We start from the raw sequence: 20,426 nt of genomic DNA, 5'->3' as shown, positions 1-20,426 counted from the left end.
CTTGAACTTTAGGCGCAATACGAAAACGGACAAATAATAATAATAATATATTTTATTTCCATCACACTCGATGGCGGCGACCAAGGGAAAAAGCTGCATACACAGCTTGACGAGCCCTTGACTATTTACGGTGCACGGCGAAGGAACACAACAGGAAAAACAGAAAAAGAGAGGAGAAAAAAACACACACACACACAGAGGATGCAATACGTAAAAATTCACCATGACAGATAAAGCAATATAATCAAATAAAATACGAAAACAGTGATTTTAACTAATTATCATGACTACCCATAATATATAATAAACGGATTTCCCCTATTGACATTTTATTCCAGTCCAAGTTTTTCGATTCATGAAGATTTAGTAAATTAGGAATATTGTACCTCAGCATTTAAGTGCCATAATTTGTTCTTGGCGTGACCACCCCCCAACATTCAGCGCCACGAGTAGGATGAATAATATTTTTGGAGAGGCGGCCAAGGGTTACTATACTCGGCGACAACTTTTCTTGGCAATGCAGTGGAAGGTACGTCCCGCGTCCCCTCTCCCATTTTGAGTGTATGCAGGCTCTCCTCCTCTCCCATTTCCGGGGAGGGGAGGAGAGCCTGCATACACTCAAAATGGGAGAGGGGACGCGGGCCTGTACCTTCCACTGCATTGCCAAGAAAAGTTGTCGCTGAGTGTAGGAAGCTTGTGTTCCTAATTAGCTCTATCTTAAGGCTTGTACTGAGCCTGTAAGAATACAAAATGTGCACATTGATAATGCGGAACTTTTTGAATAGGTCGGATGTATGCGATTGAAATGGGACATCGGCTATACCTCTTATTGCTTTTTTTTGTTGTAACAAATGAACCCTTTCAAGATTCGTTGAAGTGGTGGTACCCCAAACTAAATTACAATAATTTAAGTGCGAGTAGAACAAGGAATTATAAACTAGTAACTTGACGTGTATCGGTAAGGTATAACAATGGCGGTTTAACATGCCGACAGTTCTAGACAGCTTTGTAATAAGGTAGTTAACATGTTCATCCCATGACATATCCGAAAAAATGACGCCTAGAATTTTAAAGGAATTTACAATCTCAATCTCGGCTGAGTCTAAACTAAGATCTCTCATAATGTTGATTATTTCATTTTTAGGGCGAAAAAGCACTGCTTTTGATTTTTCTGTGTTTATTTGAAGTGCATTATATGTACTCCACAAATTCAACCCGGAAAGCATTCGGTTTGCCTTATCAATTAATAAGTCGGTATTTTCTGCAGAGAAAAATATACTTGTGTCGTCAGCATAATTTACAAATTTCGCTTCTGAATCTTTGTTGATTATGTCATTTATGTATATGTTAAAGAGAAAGGGACCCAGTATACTACCTTGCAGTACACCAAAGTAAACGTATTGCAATCAATACTCCAGGTATGACTTTATTAGCTGCAAGGCATGCCCTCGGAAACCGTAAGTGTCCAATTTTGCTAGAAGTATTTTATGATTAAGGCAGTCAAATGCCTTTGAGAAGTCGACAAACACACCGAGAACCAGTTTTTTTTTTCTCGAAGTTTTGGAGAATAAATTTGTTTATAGATAATAAGGCAGCCTCGGTAGACCTATTTTTCATAAATCCAAACCGTGAGGTATTTATTAAGTTATATTTGTTTGAAAACGTCATAATTCGAGTATAAAGTATTTTTTCGAGAGCTTTAGAGAAAACTGGGAGTATAGAAACAGGCCGATAATTCCCCATTTCGTTTACGCTTCCTTTTTTATGCAATACTAACACCTTAGCTATCTGCATTTTCTTTGGAAATACGCTCGTGGATAAAGAGAGGTTAAAAACATGAAATAACGCCGGCGCTATCAAGCGAACAACGTACTTGACGGGTCTTATCTGAATACCATCCGCGTCACAGCTTCCACTATTGTTTAATTGTAAAATTATGGAATTTACTTCTGGTTCAACCACCGGCTCTAAAAATATGGAGTCATTGTTTCTTTTGTCGCTAAAAGCAGAAGAATGTAGAGTCTCATCATTACTTGCAATATTGATAAAATGCTCGTTAAAGGCATTTGCTAAAGAATATCCGGTAAGTTCAGTACCATTGAAAAAAATGTTGTCGATAGAGCTTGAGGGCTGTTTACGATTGAGAATATGACACCAGTCCGCAGGTGGAGCAGGTCGCATGCTTCCGAATGCGGGTTGCGTGTCCGGTAAAAACGCAAACGCAACATTGTCGTCGAAAAACAAAAAGCACGAGTTGACAGTTAAAACACTAAAAAGGCGCGAGGAAGAGAATGAGAATATCGATGAGTGAACGACTTCATCCACACACAACCGCGGACACAACAAACCGGAACGCGATCGAACCTGCGAGGCGACGCTTCCGAACGCTCGTCCTCCGCAAAGGAACATTACGCGTTGGCGAACGCGGGTCGCATGTCCGGTAACATCGCAAACGCAACTTTGTCGTCGAAAAGCAAAAAGCACGAGTTGACAGTTAAAACACTAAAAAGATAGGAGGAAGAGAGTGAGATTGTCGACGAGTGAATGTATTCGTCCGCACATGGCCACGGACGCAAAAAACTGAAATGCGATCGAACCTGCGAGGCGGCGCTTTCCTGCCTCTTGGGCCCGCGACCGCACATTCGTCCCCGAGCCGACAGTGCGGCGACAAGCTTCCACCGCACTGTCAGCTTGGGGGCGAACAAAGTGTTGGAAATGCAACGATGAAAAGCAAACTATCTACAATGTCGGAGAAATGAAGCTATGTACAGAGCACCGTCGGCGTCTGAAGGAAGTGGGCGGCTTCAGAAGGATGTGGCGAGGGAGGCGCCGAAGGCCTTGAGGAGGTTCTGGAGGAAAATCATGTCTTGCTTCATCAGGGTCTTTCTCTTGGCGTGGAGGGAACACTGGTAACTCGCAGACAGGAAATTCATCACGAAGACCTCCGACGCCTCCTGGAAAAGAGGTGACGCCCGTTAAACGCCGACGAATCGAGTCGACACGTTAGAACCGGGACAGTCTCACAATTTTAATGTCGAAAAATTTACGGCCCGCATTTTTTATATTGTTTCTATTGACACAAGAGAAGAAAATGTGCCACCTTCGTTCAAAATGCTGCAAATTTGCTGCATACGGTAGAATCTCGATGATACGACAACGGTTCGTCCGAATTTCGGTACGATACAAATTTTTCGAAATTCCCGGCCGAAGTTCGTTAAGACTTATCTATTACGTTTCGGGATAGTCTCCGAATGCTTTCTCGGCCGCGGTGGATCATGTGAACGATCATCAACATTTACACATCCTGTGGGGTGCCATCACTTGGCTCCTACAACTGTAGCAGGCTTTTTGAGTCATTTCTCTCGCCGTTCTTTCTACATACGCACCATGCAATCTCGATAACCGTAGGTGCGTTCCAAAACTCGAAAACATACCCACGTCCGGCGCTGCTCTGTGTTGTCGCGTGATGAGAATTTGGCTCGCTGGAGTAACTCGCGTTCGCTTACTCCAGGGTTGCTGCTTTATATTTATTGTCATGCGATAAATGGGTTTCAGTAACTCTGACTGACTCGAGTGAACGTGAGAAATGACATACAGAAGTGACGTTGATCATGGAATCAACGCTTATCTAACGGCTTTTGCAAGTGTGAATTCACAAATCCTACAGTGGCTGCTCCTCCGGAACCAGAGGAAAACTTGAGAATTGAGGACTGAGACCTGCTTTGGCTGAGAAATCGGCCTTTGATTTCATTACTGCAGATGACAGCCTCGCTTGCCGAGGCAATTGCTGACGAAGTGACGGCACCGCAAGGACGGTGAAGTAGCGGAGATAATGACGGCGACGTAAACTAATAACAAACAGCAACCGACGACTGCTGAAACACTGCATGCACTCAATGTGCTGCGCCGCATAGTGAGGCCGAGACCAACGTCAGCGACAACAGGTACGCTCGTTCTTTCGTGTTCTAAAAGTGCCGTTTGGGTGACATCGAAAAAAAGAAGACTCGGAAGAACAGTACCGACTTCCTTAGATGGGGGTGTGACCAATAAATTGCACGTATAGCCGCCCCTTTGCTTTAACGTAGTTATGCGACTTGTTTTTTGTTAGTATAAATATTGGACGACACATATATTTCCTGCAATCCCTCGAGATTCATATCACCGATATTCTACTGCAATTGCAAAAAACAAAACCATACTTTTTTTAATTTGCAGTTTTGTGTGGTTGTCATCGGAACTATGCTGTGACCTTTTTTGCGGTACGCGGGTTTTTGCGGCGCTATCTATCCATCTATCAGAAATAAGGGAAACCGTTTCCTCTCCTTCGGTACCTTTAACGTCTTTCCCTGCGGCAAGCCGTCCCCCCTCGATCCCTCGCCGCAACCTTCGACGATGGCAAGCGTGACCTTGAAAAGTTGACCAACGTGCAGGGAAGGCTGCTGGTCCCAAAGACGACACCGAACCTCACTCGAAACACTTCTACTTGTTCAATCTCTCTGTAGATTAAAAACTAGCGCACGCAAGAAAGAAAGGGTTCCCGCTCCTCGTATTATGGGTGGCCTCGACTAATTCCCACAAATAATTGGCCAAAGTTAGAAAATCGTTGCACCGCATCTTTAAAGGGAAGACACCGCTCTTTCATGTAATGGAGGACCGGCGGTCGGGTCTGTTAGTGCACTGCGGCTCGGAGAGTGAGAGCGCAAGCTCACACAGCAAGACCCAAGGTTCCTGGTTCTTGCGATCCTCCCCACTCCTGCCCGTTTCGATCTGGACAAGCATCCTACCGGCGTGCGGTCGTGTTTCACCAAGCGGCGTATGCCGAAGACCCAAGGCTAGCAGTGGTACTGACCAAATAGGCCACGTAAATCGATTCAGTCACAGGCCTACCTGGCCTACGACTGAATAGGCATGTACTGACGAAAAAAAGGACTACCGTAAAATCCGAAGACATGCCCCACCCGAGAAGAGTAACCCATTCCTATTTCTGGCTCGAAGTGCTATTTCATTTGAAACACCGAAAGATAGCCCACTGATAGTAATCATAGTTTCGGATCAATGATGACCGTGGCGTAAATGCGTCTAGTTAGCTATGGCGAGATGTAAGCGAACACTGCTGATTGGAAAGTACAGTCATCTTCGCTTCATTGCCCCTTGCCGCGACAATAACTTTGCCAGGGACGCACAATAAAAAAATAGCATTTTTTCAACTTGCCTCGACTGCACACCAAAAGTTAGCCCACCCCTCAATTTCACCCAATTTTCTAACTATTTTAGGTCGGCTATCTCTCAGGACTTTACGGTATGTGGGCCAACGTCGACGGACAGACGACGCGGGTCGTTGCCGACGGGGCGCCACGACAGCGACCGAAAGACGAGGCAGGCCCACCTGTAGCGCCTGCAAGGCGAGCCCCTGCATGTAGTAGCAGTCGGAGCGACTGGGGGCCAAACCCTGCAGTATTTCCCTCACCACCCGCGCAAACGACAGCCGCGGAATGAGGAGGTGCGTAGTCCTCTGGAGGTGACGGATGTTCTTCAGCCAGGGTGGGGTGCGATGCTTCGACTTTTGATTGCCCTGGGCAGAAGAGGAGTGGCAACCGCGCTGATTAGCTCCTGCCGATTGACCTCCACCGGGCTAAAGTGTCAACCGCCATTTTTAAAAAGAAAGCTGATGGCGACTTTTTTTCTTCTAAAGTCTTACGCTCCATGAAATGCGGTATTTCAGGAGCGGTCATCTAAATTTGCTTAGAAGACACTTAATGGTTTTCTCGGAAAGAAGCTATACATTTATTAATTTTACCGCTAAACCTGGCGGGAAATGCACCGATGGGCAGACGGATGGGCGAAATCTTGCAATTGGTGGAGCTCCGTTGAAAAGCATTTGGCACCTTCAAAAAAAAGAACTCTAGCGATTTCTGCAGTTAGGCAAATCAATACCAATAAACAAAAAAAAAGCTCTTCTTGCATTGTTGTGCCATAGGTAGACTTAACACAGAATGCATTGCATACTGCTTTGCACTGACACTGCCGGGAGGAACTCTCCACAAGTCTTGCGCCTCGACGGCATGAATGTTGTCGTGCGCTACATCTCTGCAAGAAAGCCCCGCCAAAAGCGGAGCAAGCCTTGCCCGCGCACCGAAAGTGGTCTTTAAGTGGCAATGAACACACCGCGTCTAAGACACCGCCCTTCTGTGATGCCATCGGGTGGAAATCGAGGGACCATTTTTCTTGTGACGCGGTAAATGCGCCGATTGGTGAACTGTTTTACTCCCATCAGGGCGGTGGGAGTAAATGCGAAGTTCGTGCACGCAATCGACAACTACAAGTTACCTGTCTGCTACAATTTCTTAAAATTATGCGATTTCTCGTTTGTTTGAGCAGTATTTATGGTCCGTGGCAGGCCGTGGCTGAAAACAGTTCCGAGATACCGTAATAAAATTAACTTCTTAGGGGAGAGGGGATTCTTAAAAACCCTTACATTTAATGCTTTTTAGAGAACATCGAGACAATGTCTACAGGGCGTCCCAGATTACTTGCACCAAACTTTAAAAAAAGCAAACGGAGTCCTCCAGGGAAGTAAAACCAACTGTACGTCGTTAGCAAGCGTCTTAACATAGTTGCCACATTTTTCTCGATCTGCCCAATTATTCGGTCGATTAAGACCAATTAGCAAACTTCAGTTATTCCTTTAAGGGCTGAGTTGTGAATTGGAAAGCGCCCCATTTCTTTCTTTTACGATTTGGTCCCAGACGCCTGAAATATATATCTTCTAACCTGTTTACAATCCACGCACTAAATACTTTCAAATGGCGCTCATTTACACCTACGCAACGACGCGTTTGATTGCACGGTGCCCCACACACCGTACAAAAATCGCAGGAAGTTGCATCTCTCCATTGTAACCATTACACCCGCTGTTGCCGGGTGCCATTAATGATGCCCGCGAGACAGCCGGGGAAACGTCGCTACTCATGAGCGACGCTCCTTCGGCGGCTTTGGCGCCCGCGTCGCACAGTTTCAAGATGGCGGCACCCATGCAACCGGGTGGGTAAAGATGGGAGCAGAGCACGAAAAATCGTGAGCGCCGACTCTGCCGGTTCCGAGAAAAGGGACGATAAAGACGGCGGCAAAGAAGAGGGGAGAGAAAGCAGACGGAGGGTTAGCCGTGCGCTTTTTTCTGCAGCGACTGGAGGTCGTTGGAGCTCTGGTCGACTTTGTTTTCATGGCATAAACAACGCTGACTTTTTTTTTTTGCATGGCAGGTTTGAAAAGAGGGCAGCTTCGACCTCACCGGCGACGTTCTGGCGCTTCTCCGCGTACATTAAGGAGCTGCCGGCTACACGGGCTTGTCGGCACCTTCCTCCGGTACCTCCGACGTCCGCGTCTGCGCCGCCCCGCCATACCGAAGTGGCCGGGATGCGTGGGTCCTTTTCCTCCTACTCTTGGCACATCTAGTTGAGCGGCTTTAGTGGCCGTATTTTGCAAGATGGCGGCACCCACGCAAAGGCTGCGAGGAAAGGGCCACTTACCTTCCTGGGAGAGGTAGACTTTCGCCTCCTGCCGGGTCCCTTTGATGCCGAAGGCTCCGGTGCCGGTGGATTTGGAGCTCGGCGTGCCGCCGCCGATGGCTGTGCGGGAGCTTGGTGCGCCGGGGTCGGCGGACGTCTTTCTGGCGTGGGTTTGGCCCCTAAAGAGAGGTTAAGGTAAGTAAGAAAAACCCAAAAAACGTAAAAAAAAAATAAATAAATAATAATAAATAAATAAAGAAAGAGTTTTTTCTTTTAGTGTTTTGTTTGAGGTAAGGCAGTCTCGCAAATCCACGTTTGGGAACTGTTTCGGCATGAATTGACAAACGACATAAGCTAAGGCCCCGGCGAGCCAACTAGGGCCTTAAAGGGGTTATGACACGCCAAAAATAAAATATGAGATAATTATACTGCTAGGACCCATTGTATGTTCCTATAATCCTGCTGAATTTGTGTTGAAAATGGCGCGATAGTTTCGTGGATAAATCAATTTATATGCGGGCCCCTGGGAGGGGCAGATCCGGGCAAAGCTGGAGGCTGGCTACGCAGCCAGCCTCCAGCGCGGTGTCTCCTTGCACGCACTTACAGACTTGGCTCTCTTGGCGCATCGAGCCTCAGCTTCCTCGTTTACCTTCCACGTTTCGAGCATGCGGTCCGTGACGATTACGTCTACTGCATCGCTCGCCTTGTCGAAGTGTTCGACATCGATTGCAGCAGCGATGAGAGTGATTGCTATCAAGAGGTGTTGGAAGCTGTTCCTTTTTGACTGCGACCCGCTGGCGACCAGCTTCAGCAACGACGAGTTACGGACGAACTCGCCGTAATCACAGTCGTCCGGAAATATCTCGCAGGCGCATGCAGGGTGGAAGGTCGACGGGCTGGGAGCGAGAGTGAGAATAGCTTTCGGGTTACCGAGTTGCGTGAGCGGTTTTGATTGTACTGCAACGAGTAGAGCTTCGGCGATCATGGGGGCGCCTAGAATGAGAGAGTGTTCATGGTCACGTGGTTTAAGGACACCATGGTGTGACTAACTTGGGCAGTGTTGCCAGGTCGCCAGAGGGAAATGATAAAAATTCGTAAATTGAATGTTGCAGTTACCAGAGCTCTAAAATTCGCGTAACTTGGTGTATATACTAGGCAGACTATGAGCATTTCAAGAATAATCTATTCGTTCAATTTTCGTGTCATAACCCCTTTAACCTGGACACTTGGAGAAAGAGACGACGAGAAATCCTGCGGCCGTTATCGGTCAACGTCGCACTTGACCTTGGGACCGTTCAATCACAGCCGCCAGATTTCTTGCGGACTTTTTCGCCGAGTGTCCAGATCAGGGCCCCTGGAATGTCTGACCGAGGCACGTGACAACGCCCTGTCGATGCACACTCGCTCCGACCTCGCTTGTGGCTCGGTGGCCGCGGAGAGTCAGATGCAGTCGCCGAAGGCTACGAAAAAAAAAGGTGCTTTGCTGTGTAAAAGTGCGCTGTCGTCTTATGTGGCACGATTTGGTCATTTCTCTAAGTAATGGTAGCTAGAAGACAGACAAGGTATAAGTGCCTTACAAGTTGATTCTGTTAAATAGTTTGTCAGCGAGAGTAAATTAACTACCCTGTGGCTACTTGACTTCGTCCAATGTTTGCCACCACCGCTGAAATCAACTGATGCATCTCTGATTACCCCTGGGGCAATGCATACCAGTTTAAAAATAAGTGAACATAAAGGCATCGTGAAAGGCTGGAGGGATTGTCCGGTCAAATTTTGTATTCGAGAAAACAATTGAATATCGTTGTTACTGCCTCGAGATGCATCGTACGTGCAATATCTGAATTTTATATGCCCCTCTGCGTGAGTAATTGAATTTATACTGCTTCAATCGCATTCTAACGTAAACGCTGCTTTCATTGGCAACATTGAAGCTCTGATGTCACAAAACACAAAGCAAGCATTTCTGCCTCGTCGTTTCCCTGCGAGTGAACGCCTAAACGAGCTTCGTTTTTGTTGTTCTGCTCAACTTGTTTCGTGGTTGGGCGAAATTTTTGTTGCGCAATTGGGTGCCACAATCACTGGGCAGCACCTGCGAGCCAAGACATGACATTCCACTCTTTTCCGCGAGACGTACAGTGACGAGCAAAGTGGATCGTTGCCGTGCGTAGGGACTAGGTTCCCGTCAAAATCGAGATCCCGTTTACGCAACAATCATCTCGCAGAAGACAGCTACGAGCTAAACTCTGAGCGGACAAAAGGCTTGTAAGCTGAGGTGCGACGTTGTGCCAACGACATCAAACTACGTCCGTTCAATCCTCGGCCAAATCGGGTCAATTTGATTATGCAGCGAAACCGAAAGCAGCAGCTAGGCCACCTGGAAACGATACCAGAGGTTGTATTTAGAACGCGTGCAGCCCGATTCTGTTTGACCCGCGTGTGAAAATGGAGCGTGACTATGATTCATTAAGCTTGTCGAAGTCAAGTGACGACATGCATTTGAACGATTCGCCATTTGCCTTCAAACCGCGGACGTCGCCTCTAAGGAAATGACCCGCAGCCTCATCATTGCTCCAGCGGATCCGCCGACATGTGTACCCAGATGCCGCTTCAGAGGCGAAATCTGCAGCCTTTGATTTGCAAGCGCCCCTAGTTCGATCGGTGGCCGTCGCAGTTGTGTTTCAGCAAAACGGCATACGTTTGCTCGAAACCTATGGCTGTTTGCGAGTAATATCCTGCTAAAAGGCGTGACTTTTCTTGCACATGCTTGGGAACTGCATTAAAAGAACCGTATTTCAGTAGAGTACAGCCCAGGAGAATATTATTCGAAACAAAATCCAAGACATCCATCGACCAACTCATGAAAGGCTTAATTAACAAAGGGAGATCATATATCAAAATAAAAATGACGTTTGTTACATGAAAGCTTCCTCGATGTAACGAGCGCAAAAGCTTAAGTACTTCCGGTTTCGACCGGACAATACCTTTAACAAGCGCTTGTGTTCTACTTTGAAAGTACAATTTATTTATATTACAGGGAGTTTTGAGAAACGAGCACCATGTTTTTGGTTCGGGTAACTAAACTATGCGTCGAAGAAAGCTCAAACTCCGTGAGAACATGATGCTGGCAGTTGGGATAGAATGTGAAAGCTTGAGAACATGACGTTACCTTCATCAAAAGATAATTGAGAAACAAAATTTCTCTGAGCCAACGTCTACGTAAGCATGATGTTGTTAGAACAAGAAATGACACTCATGTAACATCTATTTCAGTGAAAAAAAGAAAAACTTCTCAGCAAGAAAGAAGATATTGTTTTCTTTCTTGCTGACAAGTTTTTTTCACTAAAATAGATACTACAGGTACCCAGTGTCATTTCTCTTTTTGACAACATAAAGCTTAGCTGGACTTTGGCTCCTAGAGAAATTTTTGTTTTTTTCAATAATCTTTTGATCCAGGCGATGTCCCGGTGTCAAACTTTTGCATTCTATCCCAAAAGCCACCGTCACATTGTCACGAAGTTTGAGCTTTCAGCGATGCTTAGTTTTTGTCTACCCAAGCCGAAAAACATGGTTCTCGTTTCTAGGGAACTTCCTGTACTTTACTTCAAGCACGCTGTGCTTGGTGTACTTCTTGCTTTACCTGAAGTACATAACATCCAACTTACTTTTTTACGTAAAGTACTTTTCAGATGTACTTTACCAAACACTGATTATCTATTAGAAATGGCCGCATATAACAGAGTCAAAACTTTTCAAAGCCAGTGTAGAACGAACAATGTGAAAAACAAGTAGGAAACACAGATGTCAGGAGCATTCCGGGGCCACCCCATAGACGTCGCCATTGCCTTCTCTCGTCGTCAGAGCCATGATGCTGAGAGTTTAGGCATTAATTGGCAAGAATAGGGCTAGAATGAAAGCACGTCATTGGTTGAAATTGGTTCGATGACCTTGGACGCGTTGATTGACAGCATTTGTGACCAACCACCACTCACGAATATTCCTCTAGCAGGGGCAATGAGCTTAACCTATATCCTTCAATCACAATTTCTGGGTAAGGATGTATTCGAGTATTTCATTTCAGCATGCTAGACTTGAAGTTTGCAACTCTTCGCAACCGAAAAGGCAATGCATGCGACGTTCAGAATGCACTTCATCTTTCTTTTGGTTGCAGACACAGCCGCGGCCGAGTGGACGGAAGGGACCGCAGACACAGCTCCGTGGCAATTTGGACCCTAACCCCGAACACGCACCCCACATTCGCAGCTACGCCTCCTGTTTCAGAGAACTTTTCTCGTCAATGTCACCTTCTCTGGCTCAATTAACGGCACTCAGCACCCTGAAACTCCCTACCTCCATCAATCTCTTACCATTATTCATTCATGCACTCTCAGCATCATCCAGAAACTAACAAATACCTGTGCCACGATCGCGCCTCCTTCAAGGTTAACTCCGGTTCTTTTTATTTTGCAGAATCATCACAGGGCGCAGCTTTCGCCGCTCCGCCCTGGTTTCCATCAGGTCCTCCCATTGACCAAACTCTTTCTATGTACAGCCCTGCTCGTTGTAAGAGATCACAAGAACTCATTCGTAAACAAATGCAAGTGTGCAAACCAGCCTTAAAGGGGCCACTAAAGTGGATTTCGAGACTGTCGTTTAATGCTGCGAACCCAACACATGCGCACTATGGGCATCTTACAAAACCCAAAATTGTCATTGTGTGGAACAATTCTTTTTTTACCATTAAAAGAGCAACCAAATGTCTCGACACGCCCCACTTACGAGACATCTTGGAAAAGGGGCGCGCCGCAATGCCCATTCGCGTTTTCAACGAAGAAAAAGGCCACGCATGGCTGTACTTTTGTGTTTTGCGACAAACCTTAGTGTCCCCCTTTAGGGCTGCAAGCCGACCTGTCCTAACCCGCGACGACCCACCTGCGGAACGGCGCTGGACGCTGGGCGCAGACACTGCGGGCCCCTCGTCGTCCCCGGAAGACGGCGAAGACGGTTCTTGTCCCGCCTGCGGAGGTCGTTCCGCCGACGACCTTGCGCCGAAACTCCTCGGGGTCGAGGGACGGCGACCAACGCCCGAAGTCGACGCCTCAGGAACGTCTGCCCTCTTTGAAGACTCCGAGTGCTCGCGCTCTGCGTGGACGGAACGTGCCTCGGATGACTTTGCGGCAGAGCCCCTCGGAGTTGCGGGCTTGCGGCTGCTCGGCGTGCTCCTGCGGAAACGGGGACCGAAGACAATGGTTGGGACTTCACGCGCTGTGTCGAACACAAATGGTTATCACTCCGGTTTGGGGAATCTTAGGGTAAAGTTGGTTTGCAAAGAACAGATTCCTGTGGCATTCTTTGTAACTTGTAACAAACTTTGCAGTTATTAAAAAAAAAAATTTTTTTTCGGCAGTTTGATATTTTAAGTTCCAGGGAATGAAACCAGCCGTCGGATGGCCAACACAACAAGCTTTTCATCTATACTCCATCTGACTAAAACCGTGCAGTACAGCCAAGGCTACACAGAAGAGAGTATTCCTACCTGTTGAAGAGGAGGGAAAGGAGGAAAGGGGGAATCCCAGCTCTTCTCTGCCGTTCCTCCTTTCCCTCCTCTTGAACAGGTTGGCATACACTCTCTTCCTTTTAGCCGTGGCTGTATTGCACGGTTTTAGTGAGACAGAGTATAGGGCACGTCAAAATGTTAGGCGCTGGAGAAAATCGGCCATCTGCCGCAAGTCCTGGTTTTACTCTTTTCATTCACATTCACAAGTTGTCACAAGTTCTGCGAATAACTTATTTTTTTTCTTTTGTATAATGCTGTTAGAAGTTGAATGCATGAAGTGATTACTCAGCGTATCTTTGCATGCAATATCTTTTTGTGTTCTGAATGGATGTCCTGCTGACACATTTTAGACGGGCCCCAGACCTCGTCAAGCTGCCACTGGCAGCTTTTTGTCTAGGGTCTCCGTTGGCTTAAAGGCCATAAATAAAATGATTGATTGATTGATTGATTCAGTTCATTGAAAAGCATGGCTAGAGGGCCCAGGTATGCACCATATATCGCCACGCCACCGTCCACACAATGAAGTCCGTCTGCTGTAGTCACCGGACGTCAATAGACGGGCACTTGAACGCAGCGTCTGAAGTTGGCTACAGCTGCGCCATTTTCCGAATGCCGCCTGCTACCAATGCGGCAATGCTAGCTTGGGCTTCAAGCTAGGCGGACAAACATACCGTGTGGTGTGCAGGGTCCGATCCTGCATCAAGCCTCGTCGAAACCGCCAAGAGTTCGCTAGGCAACCGCTTTACGCAGTCGGCATCGATCTACACACCAGCGCGTCCGACTTTGGCCAGCGTTTCGGCATTCACATTAGAAGACAACATCTGGAAGATGGCGTCTCCCATTGCTGGCTTCAGACGTTGCATTCGCACATTCTTCCATAATGAAGACACTGCGTTGCCACGGTGACAGAGTAGGACTTTATTGTGCGGAAGGAGGTAGCAGGGTGGCTAGATTGGACGCATACTTCGGCTCTTTTGCTGTGCTTTTCGGTGGATGGAACATGAACACAAAAAAATTAGTTGTTTGTTCATGTTCACAAATCGTTTAAAACGTTTAGAAATCTTAGAGTGCAGCTCTTAAGGAAGAGGAGGGAAGGGTATGCCCCTGCTCCTCCTCCTCCCGCTAAATTTGTTAATGGGTCACTTGACACAAAGTCATGTGACGTCATTTTCGCCGCTAGATTAATAATAACGTTATCGAAGCCTTTATTCGAGTAAGACGTTATTGACAGGGAACTAGCTCAACCATTGAAGCTAGCTGTGTTATCGTGTTGCCGGCCCGAAATTCGCTCAGCCAGCAATCAGGGCAACACATGTTGTCCAACACAAGTTGTGGCTGTTTTTGTTGCCGAAAGCTGTCATACCAAGGCAACATTTTCTCTGCCGCCCATGTTGTCCTGCTGTTGCCGCGATGTGACAGGTTTGTCAGACAACATGGAGAGCGAGCAACAAGTTGCCCAATTCTTTGGGGTTAAGATATTCGCATAGTTTGGGGCCATTTGCGAATATCTTCATGGGCAATCTAGAATCTAATTTTCTTTCAAGCTGCCCCCTTCAACCAATGTTTTATAAGAGATTCATGGATGATATATTTATAATCTGGCCACACAAAGAGGACGCGCTGCTTAGCTTCATCGAAGTTTTTAATTTTGTGGACCCTTCTAATTAGTTTTTCTCAATTATTCCAAAACCGAAGTTAATTTTCTAGACGTCAGGGTAATAGTTGAGGGCACAAAACTAGTCGCTCGACTCTATCAAAAGCCGACTGACCGTCAAAAATACTTGCACTTCGACAGTGGCCACCCACATCCTTGCAAAACCAGTATACATGGCTTGCACATGACGTCATTCAAAAAGCGGTTCGATGACCACCAGAGAAGAGGGGAAGAAGGAGCTCCCCTCTTAGCAGGATCCAGGCACGTAGCCAGAAGTTTGTTTCGGGGGGGGGGGGGGGGGGGGGGGGGGGGGCGCCCATGACAAAATGCTGTATGAGGGGGAGGGGGGGAGAGAAGTTCCCAGCAAAATGGAAGATTTTGGGGGGGGGGGGGGGCCGGGCCCCATGGGCCCTCCCCTGGCTACATGCCTGGCACGATCCTCTTTTGTGCCTCCCGGATTTGCACCGACGTCGCTATTTTCCTCCCAAAATTAACCCGTTACTCAAAGTTCTTACAAAAGCAGCTTCCCTCTCCTCATCTTACATGGTAGTCAAAAGTATGCAATGTGACGTCAGTGCAAGCCATGCATAACTTATAGTCAGGCACATAGGTTCAAAAGCGTGCGTTCATACCACGGTTCAAACAACGACGGCTCCAACGCTAACCAACTACGAGAAGTATTAACAGAACAGAAGTACCCTGAACTAACTATAGACAATGTTCCAAGAGCAAAAAAAATCATTTTTTAAGTATCGCAGTGGGTTGCAGAGAGCGTTGAGAGAGGGCTAAACTCTCCTACGAAAACTCAGAATTCTCCCGGGTCCCAGCAGAATAGACACTGCCTATGTTTTATGTCCGCACCCACCTCCGTAGAATATGCAAGCTGCGTAAAGGTCCGCCACGAGGGGGGCTTACCAGAAAGATGCTGCTTTGGGCTGTGAAGGCCGTCGCGAAGCGTCTTCTGCTTCCGAGCTTGCCTCAGACAACAACGACGGACTGTCTTGCTCCTGGTACTGCCATCGCTTCGGAGGGTGGGCCTCTCGCGGAGGAAGTTGGGGAAAGATGTCGTATTCATAACAGTCCGGCTCCCGTCGCCTTCGGGCGTCCCCCGGTTCGCTGCCTAGCAGCCGGTCACCCGGTTGGTACCGGCGTGAAGCCATCGAACTCCTCGGGGTCGAGGGACGGCGACTAACGCCCGAAGTCAGCGCCTCGGGAACGTCTGCCCTCTTTGAAGATTCTGAGGGCTCGCGCTCTGCGTGGACGGAACGCGCCTCGAACGACCTTGCGGCAGAGCTTCTCGGAGTTGGGGGCTTGCGGCTGCTCGGCGTGCTCCTGCGGAAACAGGGATCAAAGACGATGGTTGGGACTTCACGCGGTGCGTCGAACACAAATGGTCATCGCTCCGGTTCGGGGAATCTTAGGGTAAAGTTGGTTTGCAAAGAACAGATTCCCGTGGCATTCTAGGTAACTTGTAACAAACTTTGCAGTTATTCAAAAAAAAAATTTTTTTTCGGCAGTTTGATATTTTAAGTTTCAGGAAATGAAGTCAGCTGTCGGATGGCCAACACAACAAGCTTTTCATCTATATTCCATCTGACTAAAACTGTGCAGTGCAGCCAAGGCTACACTGTATCCCTACCTGTTGAAGAGGAGGGAAAGGAGCAAAGGGGGAATCCCAGCCCTTCTCTACCGTTCCTCCTTTCCCTCCTCTTGAACAGGTTGGCATACACTCTCTTCCTTTTAGCCTTGGCTGTACTGCACGTTTTTAGTGAGACAGAGTGTAGGGCACGTCAAAATGTTAGGCGCTGGAGAAAATCGGCCATCTGCCGCAAGTACTGGTTTTACTCCTTTCATTCACGTTCAGTCCATTGAAAAGCATGGCTAGAGGGCCCAGGTATGCACCATATGTCGCCACACCACCGTCTACACAATGAAGTCCGTCTGCTGTAGTCACCGGACGTCAATAGACGGGCGCTTGAATGCAGCGTCTGAAGTTGGCTACAGCTGCGCCATTTTCCGAATGCCGCCTGCTACCAATGCGGCAATGCTAGCTTGGGCTTCAAGCTAGGCGGACAAACATACCGTGTGGTGTGCAGGGTCCGATCCTGCATCAAGCCTCGTCGAAACTGCCAAGAGTTCGCTAGGCAACCGCTTTACGCAGTCGGCATCGATCTACGCACCAGCGCGTCCGACTTTGGCCACCGCCTCGGCATTCACGTTAAATGGCGTCTCCCATTGCTGGCTTCAGACGCTGCATTCGCACATTCTTCCACAATGAAGACACAACTTTGCCACGGTAACAGAGTAGGACTTTATTGTGTGGAAAGAGATAGCAGGGTGGCTAGATTGGATGCATACTTCGGCTCTTTTGCTGTGCTTTTCGGTGGATGGAACATGAACACAAAAAACATTAGTTGTATGTTCATGTTCACAAATCGTTTACAAATCTTAGAGTGCAGTTCTTGAGGAAGTTCTTACAAAAGCAGCTTCCCTGTCCTCTTCTTACATGGCGGTCAAAAGCATGCGATGTGACGTCAGTGTAAGCCATGCATATCTTATAGTCAGGCCCACAGTTTCAAAAGCGTGCGTTCAAACCACGGTTCAAACGACGACGGCGCCAACGCCAACCAACTACGAGAAGTATTAAAAGAACAGAAGTACCCTGCAAGAAAAATAATTTTGTACGTATCGCAGCGGGTTGCGGAGAGCGTGGAGAGAGGTCTAAACTCACCTACGAAAACTCCGAATTCTCCCGGGTCCCGGCAGAATAGACACTGCCTATGTTTTACGTCCGCACCCACTTCGGTAGAAGATGCAAGCTGCGTAAAGGTCCGCCACGAGGGGGGGCTTACCAGAAAGATGTTTGTTTGGGCTGTGAAGGCCGTCGCGAAGCGTCTTCTGCTTCCCAGCCTGCCTCAGACAACGTCGACGGACTGTCTTGCTCCTGGTACCGCCATCGCTTCGGAGGGTGGGCCTCTCGCGGAGGGAGTTGGGGAAAGATGTCGTATTCATACCCGTCCGACTCCCATCGCCTCCGGGCGTCTCCCGGTTCCCTGCCTAGCAGCCGGTCCCCCGGTTGGTATCGGCGTGAAGCCATCACCGCGCGACCGATGTGACTACGTCAACTACGTCAACTACGTCTGCCACAATCGGCGAAAATCCCGCCAGACGCCTGGATTTTGGATTGGATTGGATTGGTCCGTTATAGACCCTTCCCCTGGCAAATGCCGAGCCTGATCTCTATTAGACCTATTAGACCTGTGCGCCGGTCAGAAATCGCCGGCGGCGGCGCGCCGGTGTTTGTACCTCCGGCGGCGGCGTGTTGACGGCGCGGGGATCAACGGACCGGCGGCGGCGTGGCGTGGAAGAGGGAGGGGAGGAGGGGGGTGTAAATTAGAGAGTGAGGAGGAGAGAGAAAGGAGTCGTTTGAATTCGGAAAACAAGATGAAAATAACCATAAAAAGGAACACGCTTTTTTTTTTTTTTTTTGAGGAGTGCGTTTGTTAGATTGTAAGAGAATATGTCACCGGCTGGCAGCCGCGGCGCAAGATATTTCGCAAGATGATGACCGACGACAACAGGTATTTTATCACCGCGTTCCACCCCACCACGCGCTTGTCGCACGCCCCGTGCCTAACAAGTCGACCGAGCACGTTTTTCGATTTATAGAACTCGTACTCTCATTTGATACGCCGCAAGCAGTCATCACCGACAACGACAGGGTCCTAACCTCTCGTTCGGCTTCGCGGTACTTCGTCGACAGGCACATTCAGAGCATCCCTAACAGTACTTTACGTCCCCGAAGCTAACGGCTTTGTCGAACGCGTCAACGGAAAAATCCTTCCATGTCTGCGCGAAAGAACGTCAACGGCGACATCGACCATTGGAGCGATTATCTCCAGGCAACCAGCTTTCAAGTGAACCAGCAGCCGTACGCCGGACTCCAGACATCACCGTTCGAACTCCTGTTCAACTTTGTCCCACGTCGAGCAATGGAATTTTCCCCGCTTCCCGACGAGGTCGGCGACGTCCCGCGCGAACTGCGACGCTGCAAACGCGAACCTCGCTTACCTTCACAGCATGAAGCGTTCCTACGATGCAAAATATCGACCATGCTCCATACAGGGTCAGGGACAGGGTATGGTACACGAACGGCGTTCCTTCCTCGAAACTTGGCCTGCTTTTCCATGGACACTTAATTCATCACCAACGTGAACAATCAAACCTACACCATTTCCGGGTTTACCCCGCAAGGCACACCGGATTGCCGCCAAGCTGCCGCACGATAGCTCTTTTCTTTCTTTTTTTTATTTTTTTGTTTCACGAACAACCTGCAGCGATTGACGTCGATTTCAACCAACTCGCCTTGCTCCGCAGCAGATCTTCCGATTACAAGCGCATCACGCCGACGCTGCCCTCCACGATGGATAGACGCATAACAGAGGATCATGACAACATCTACAAAATGTGCGAGGGTGCAAGGATTTTGAGCTCGGGAGTGTAAGCAAATACTTTGGCGGCAAAGACCGGTAAGGAGAGCCTCCCCGACTCGACCGGATGAGGGCTCGACTTCGACCCCCGATGCTGGATCCCGGCGTGGAAACGAGAAAGAAGGACCCCCAGAAACACGATGTGACAGGAACAAGCCAGGCGTGTGGATCAAAATAAAATACGTTTGAAAGAAGCCTGAAAAACGGACGCGAATATAGCCCTTTTGTATCAAATTATTTCACAAAAATTTCATTTAAATCGTTTTGCGGTCTACAAAACCGTTCATTCCGTTATAACACTTTAAAAACACAGGCGAGCTGGTGAAGAACTTCCATAGTAACGGGAGACACGAAACGATAAAAATAACGCACAAGACAACAAGTCTCAAACACAGGTTTTATACCCGTTTTCACATCAAGAACTCTAGTAAAGAGAGTCCGACTCCTTGCGAACCATTACTAATTTCCACCTTTATGTGGAGAATTAAGATATATGTAGCTGGATTCTACTATATATATGTTATCAAGACGTACACGTTCCAGTGCCAAAATCATCGCTTTTTTCTCCGACAACCAAATCTCGTAAGACTTCGCGTCGCGTATACGAACATCTTTGTTTCATGTATGTGCGCTCCCCCTCTGTAATGCCTTCGGGCCCTGAGGGTACTTTGATAAATAAATAAAATAATAAACAGTTTATTTGAATAAGGAATTAACGCTCTTATATATACGTCAAGGCCCTCACAACCAAAAAAGAACTCTTTAAAAAAAAGGGTATCACCATACACCCTTTTGTCCCATATAACGCACCCCAAAACTTTAGTTTGACGCACAGCGCACAGACGGCGACACGTTTTACAAGGGGCTTGATAACGGAGCGATATAACTGATTAAATAGCTAAAGTACGTATCAAAGACCACAGAAAGAAAACACTGATGTTTCGCAGCCCCGATTATTATTATTATTTTTTTTTTTTTTTGTAGTCAGTAAAACGTACATTAGCTATTTTAATAAGTTGTACCACACGGCTATCAAGCCTCTCGTGAAAGTTAGTACCGTCATATCGACGTCTGAAGTTTTGGGGTGTCTTATATGGGACAAAAGGTGTAAGAATACACCCTTTTTTTAGAGTGTAGGTCACTGAAAGCCGGACATTCAGGCAGATCCAAAAGATTCATGGTCACACTAACCTGCCACCCAGACGACCCCGCTTGATGACTGA

General features: G+C 47.7%; 1 protein-coding gene across 1 annotated transcript; it reads right to left on the bottom strand.

Moving 5' to 3' along the window:
* Positions 1-607: 607 nt before the first annotated feature.
* Positions 608-17,975, bottom strand: LOC115317274 (serine/arginine repetitive matrix protein 1-like). The gene is made up of 6 exons (XM_029976874.3): positions 17,566-17,975; positions 15,629-16,045; positions 12,435-12,724; positions 7,527-7,684; positions 5,387-5,572; positions 608-2,954 (listed from the first exon to the last, which is right to left on the bottom strand). The coding sequence occupies exons 1-6, from the start codon at positions 17,808-17,810 to the stop codon at positions 2,805-2,807; spliced, it is 1,446 nt and encodes a 481-aa protein (XP_029832734.2). The 5' UTR covers positions 17,811-17,975; the 3' UTR covers positions 608-2,804.
* Positions 17,976-20,426: the final 2,451 nt, after the last annotated feature.

The sequence above is a fragment of the Ixodes scapularis genome, unplaced genomic scaffold (assembly GCF_016920785.2).
Source record: "Ixodes scapularis isolate PalLabHiFi unplaced genomic scaffold, ASM1692078v2 PGA_scaffold49__6_contigs__length_1374808, whole genome shotgun sequence".
In the NCBI taxonomy this organism is placed as follows: domain Eukaryota; kingdom Metazoa; phylum Arthropoda; class Arachnida; order Ixodida; family Ixodidae; genus Ixodes; species Ixodes scapularis.
This window is presented reverse-complemented; position numbering and strand designations above follow the sequence as displayed.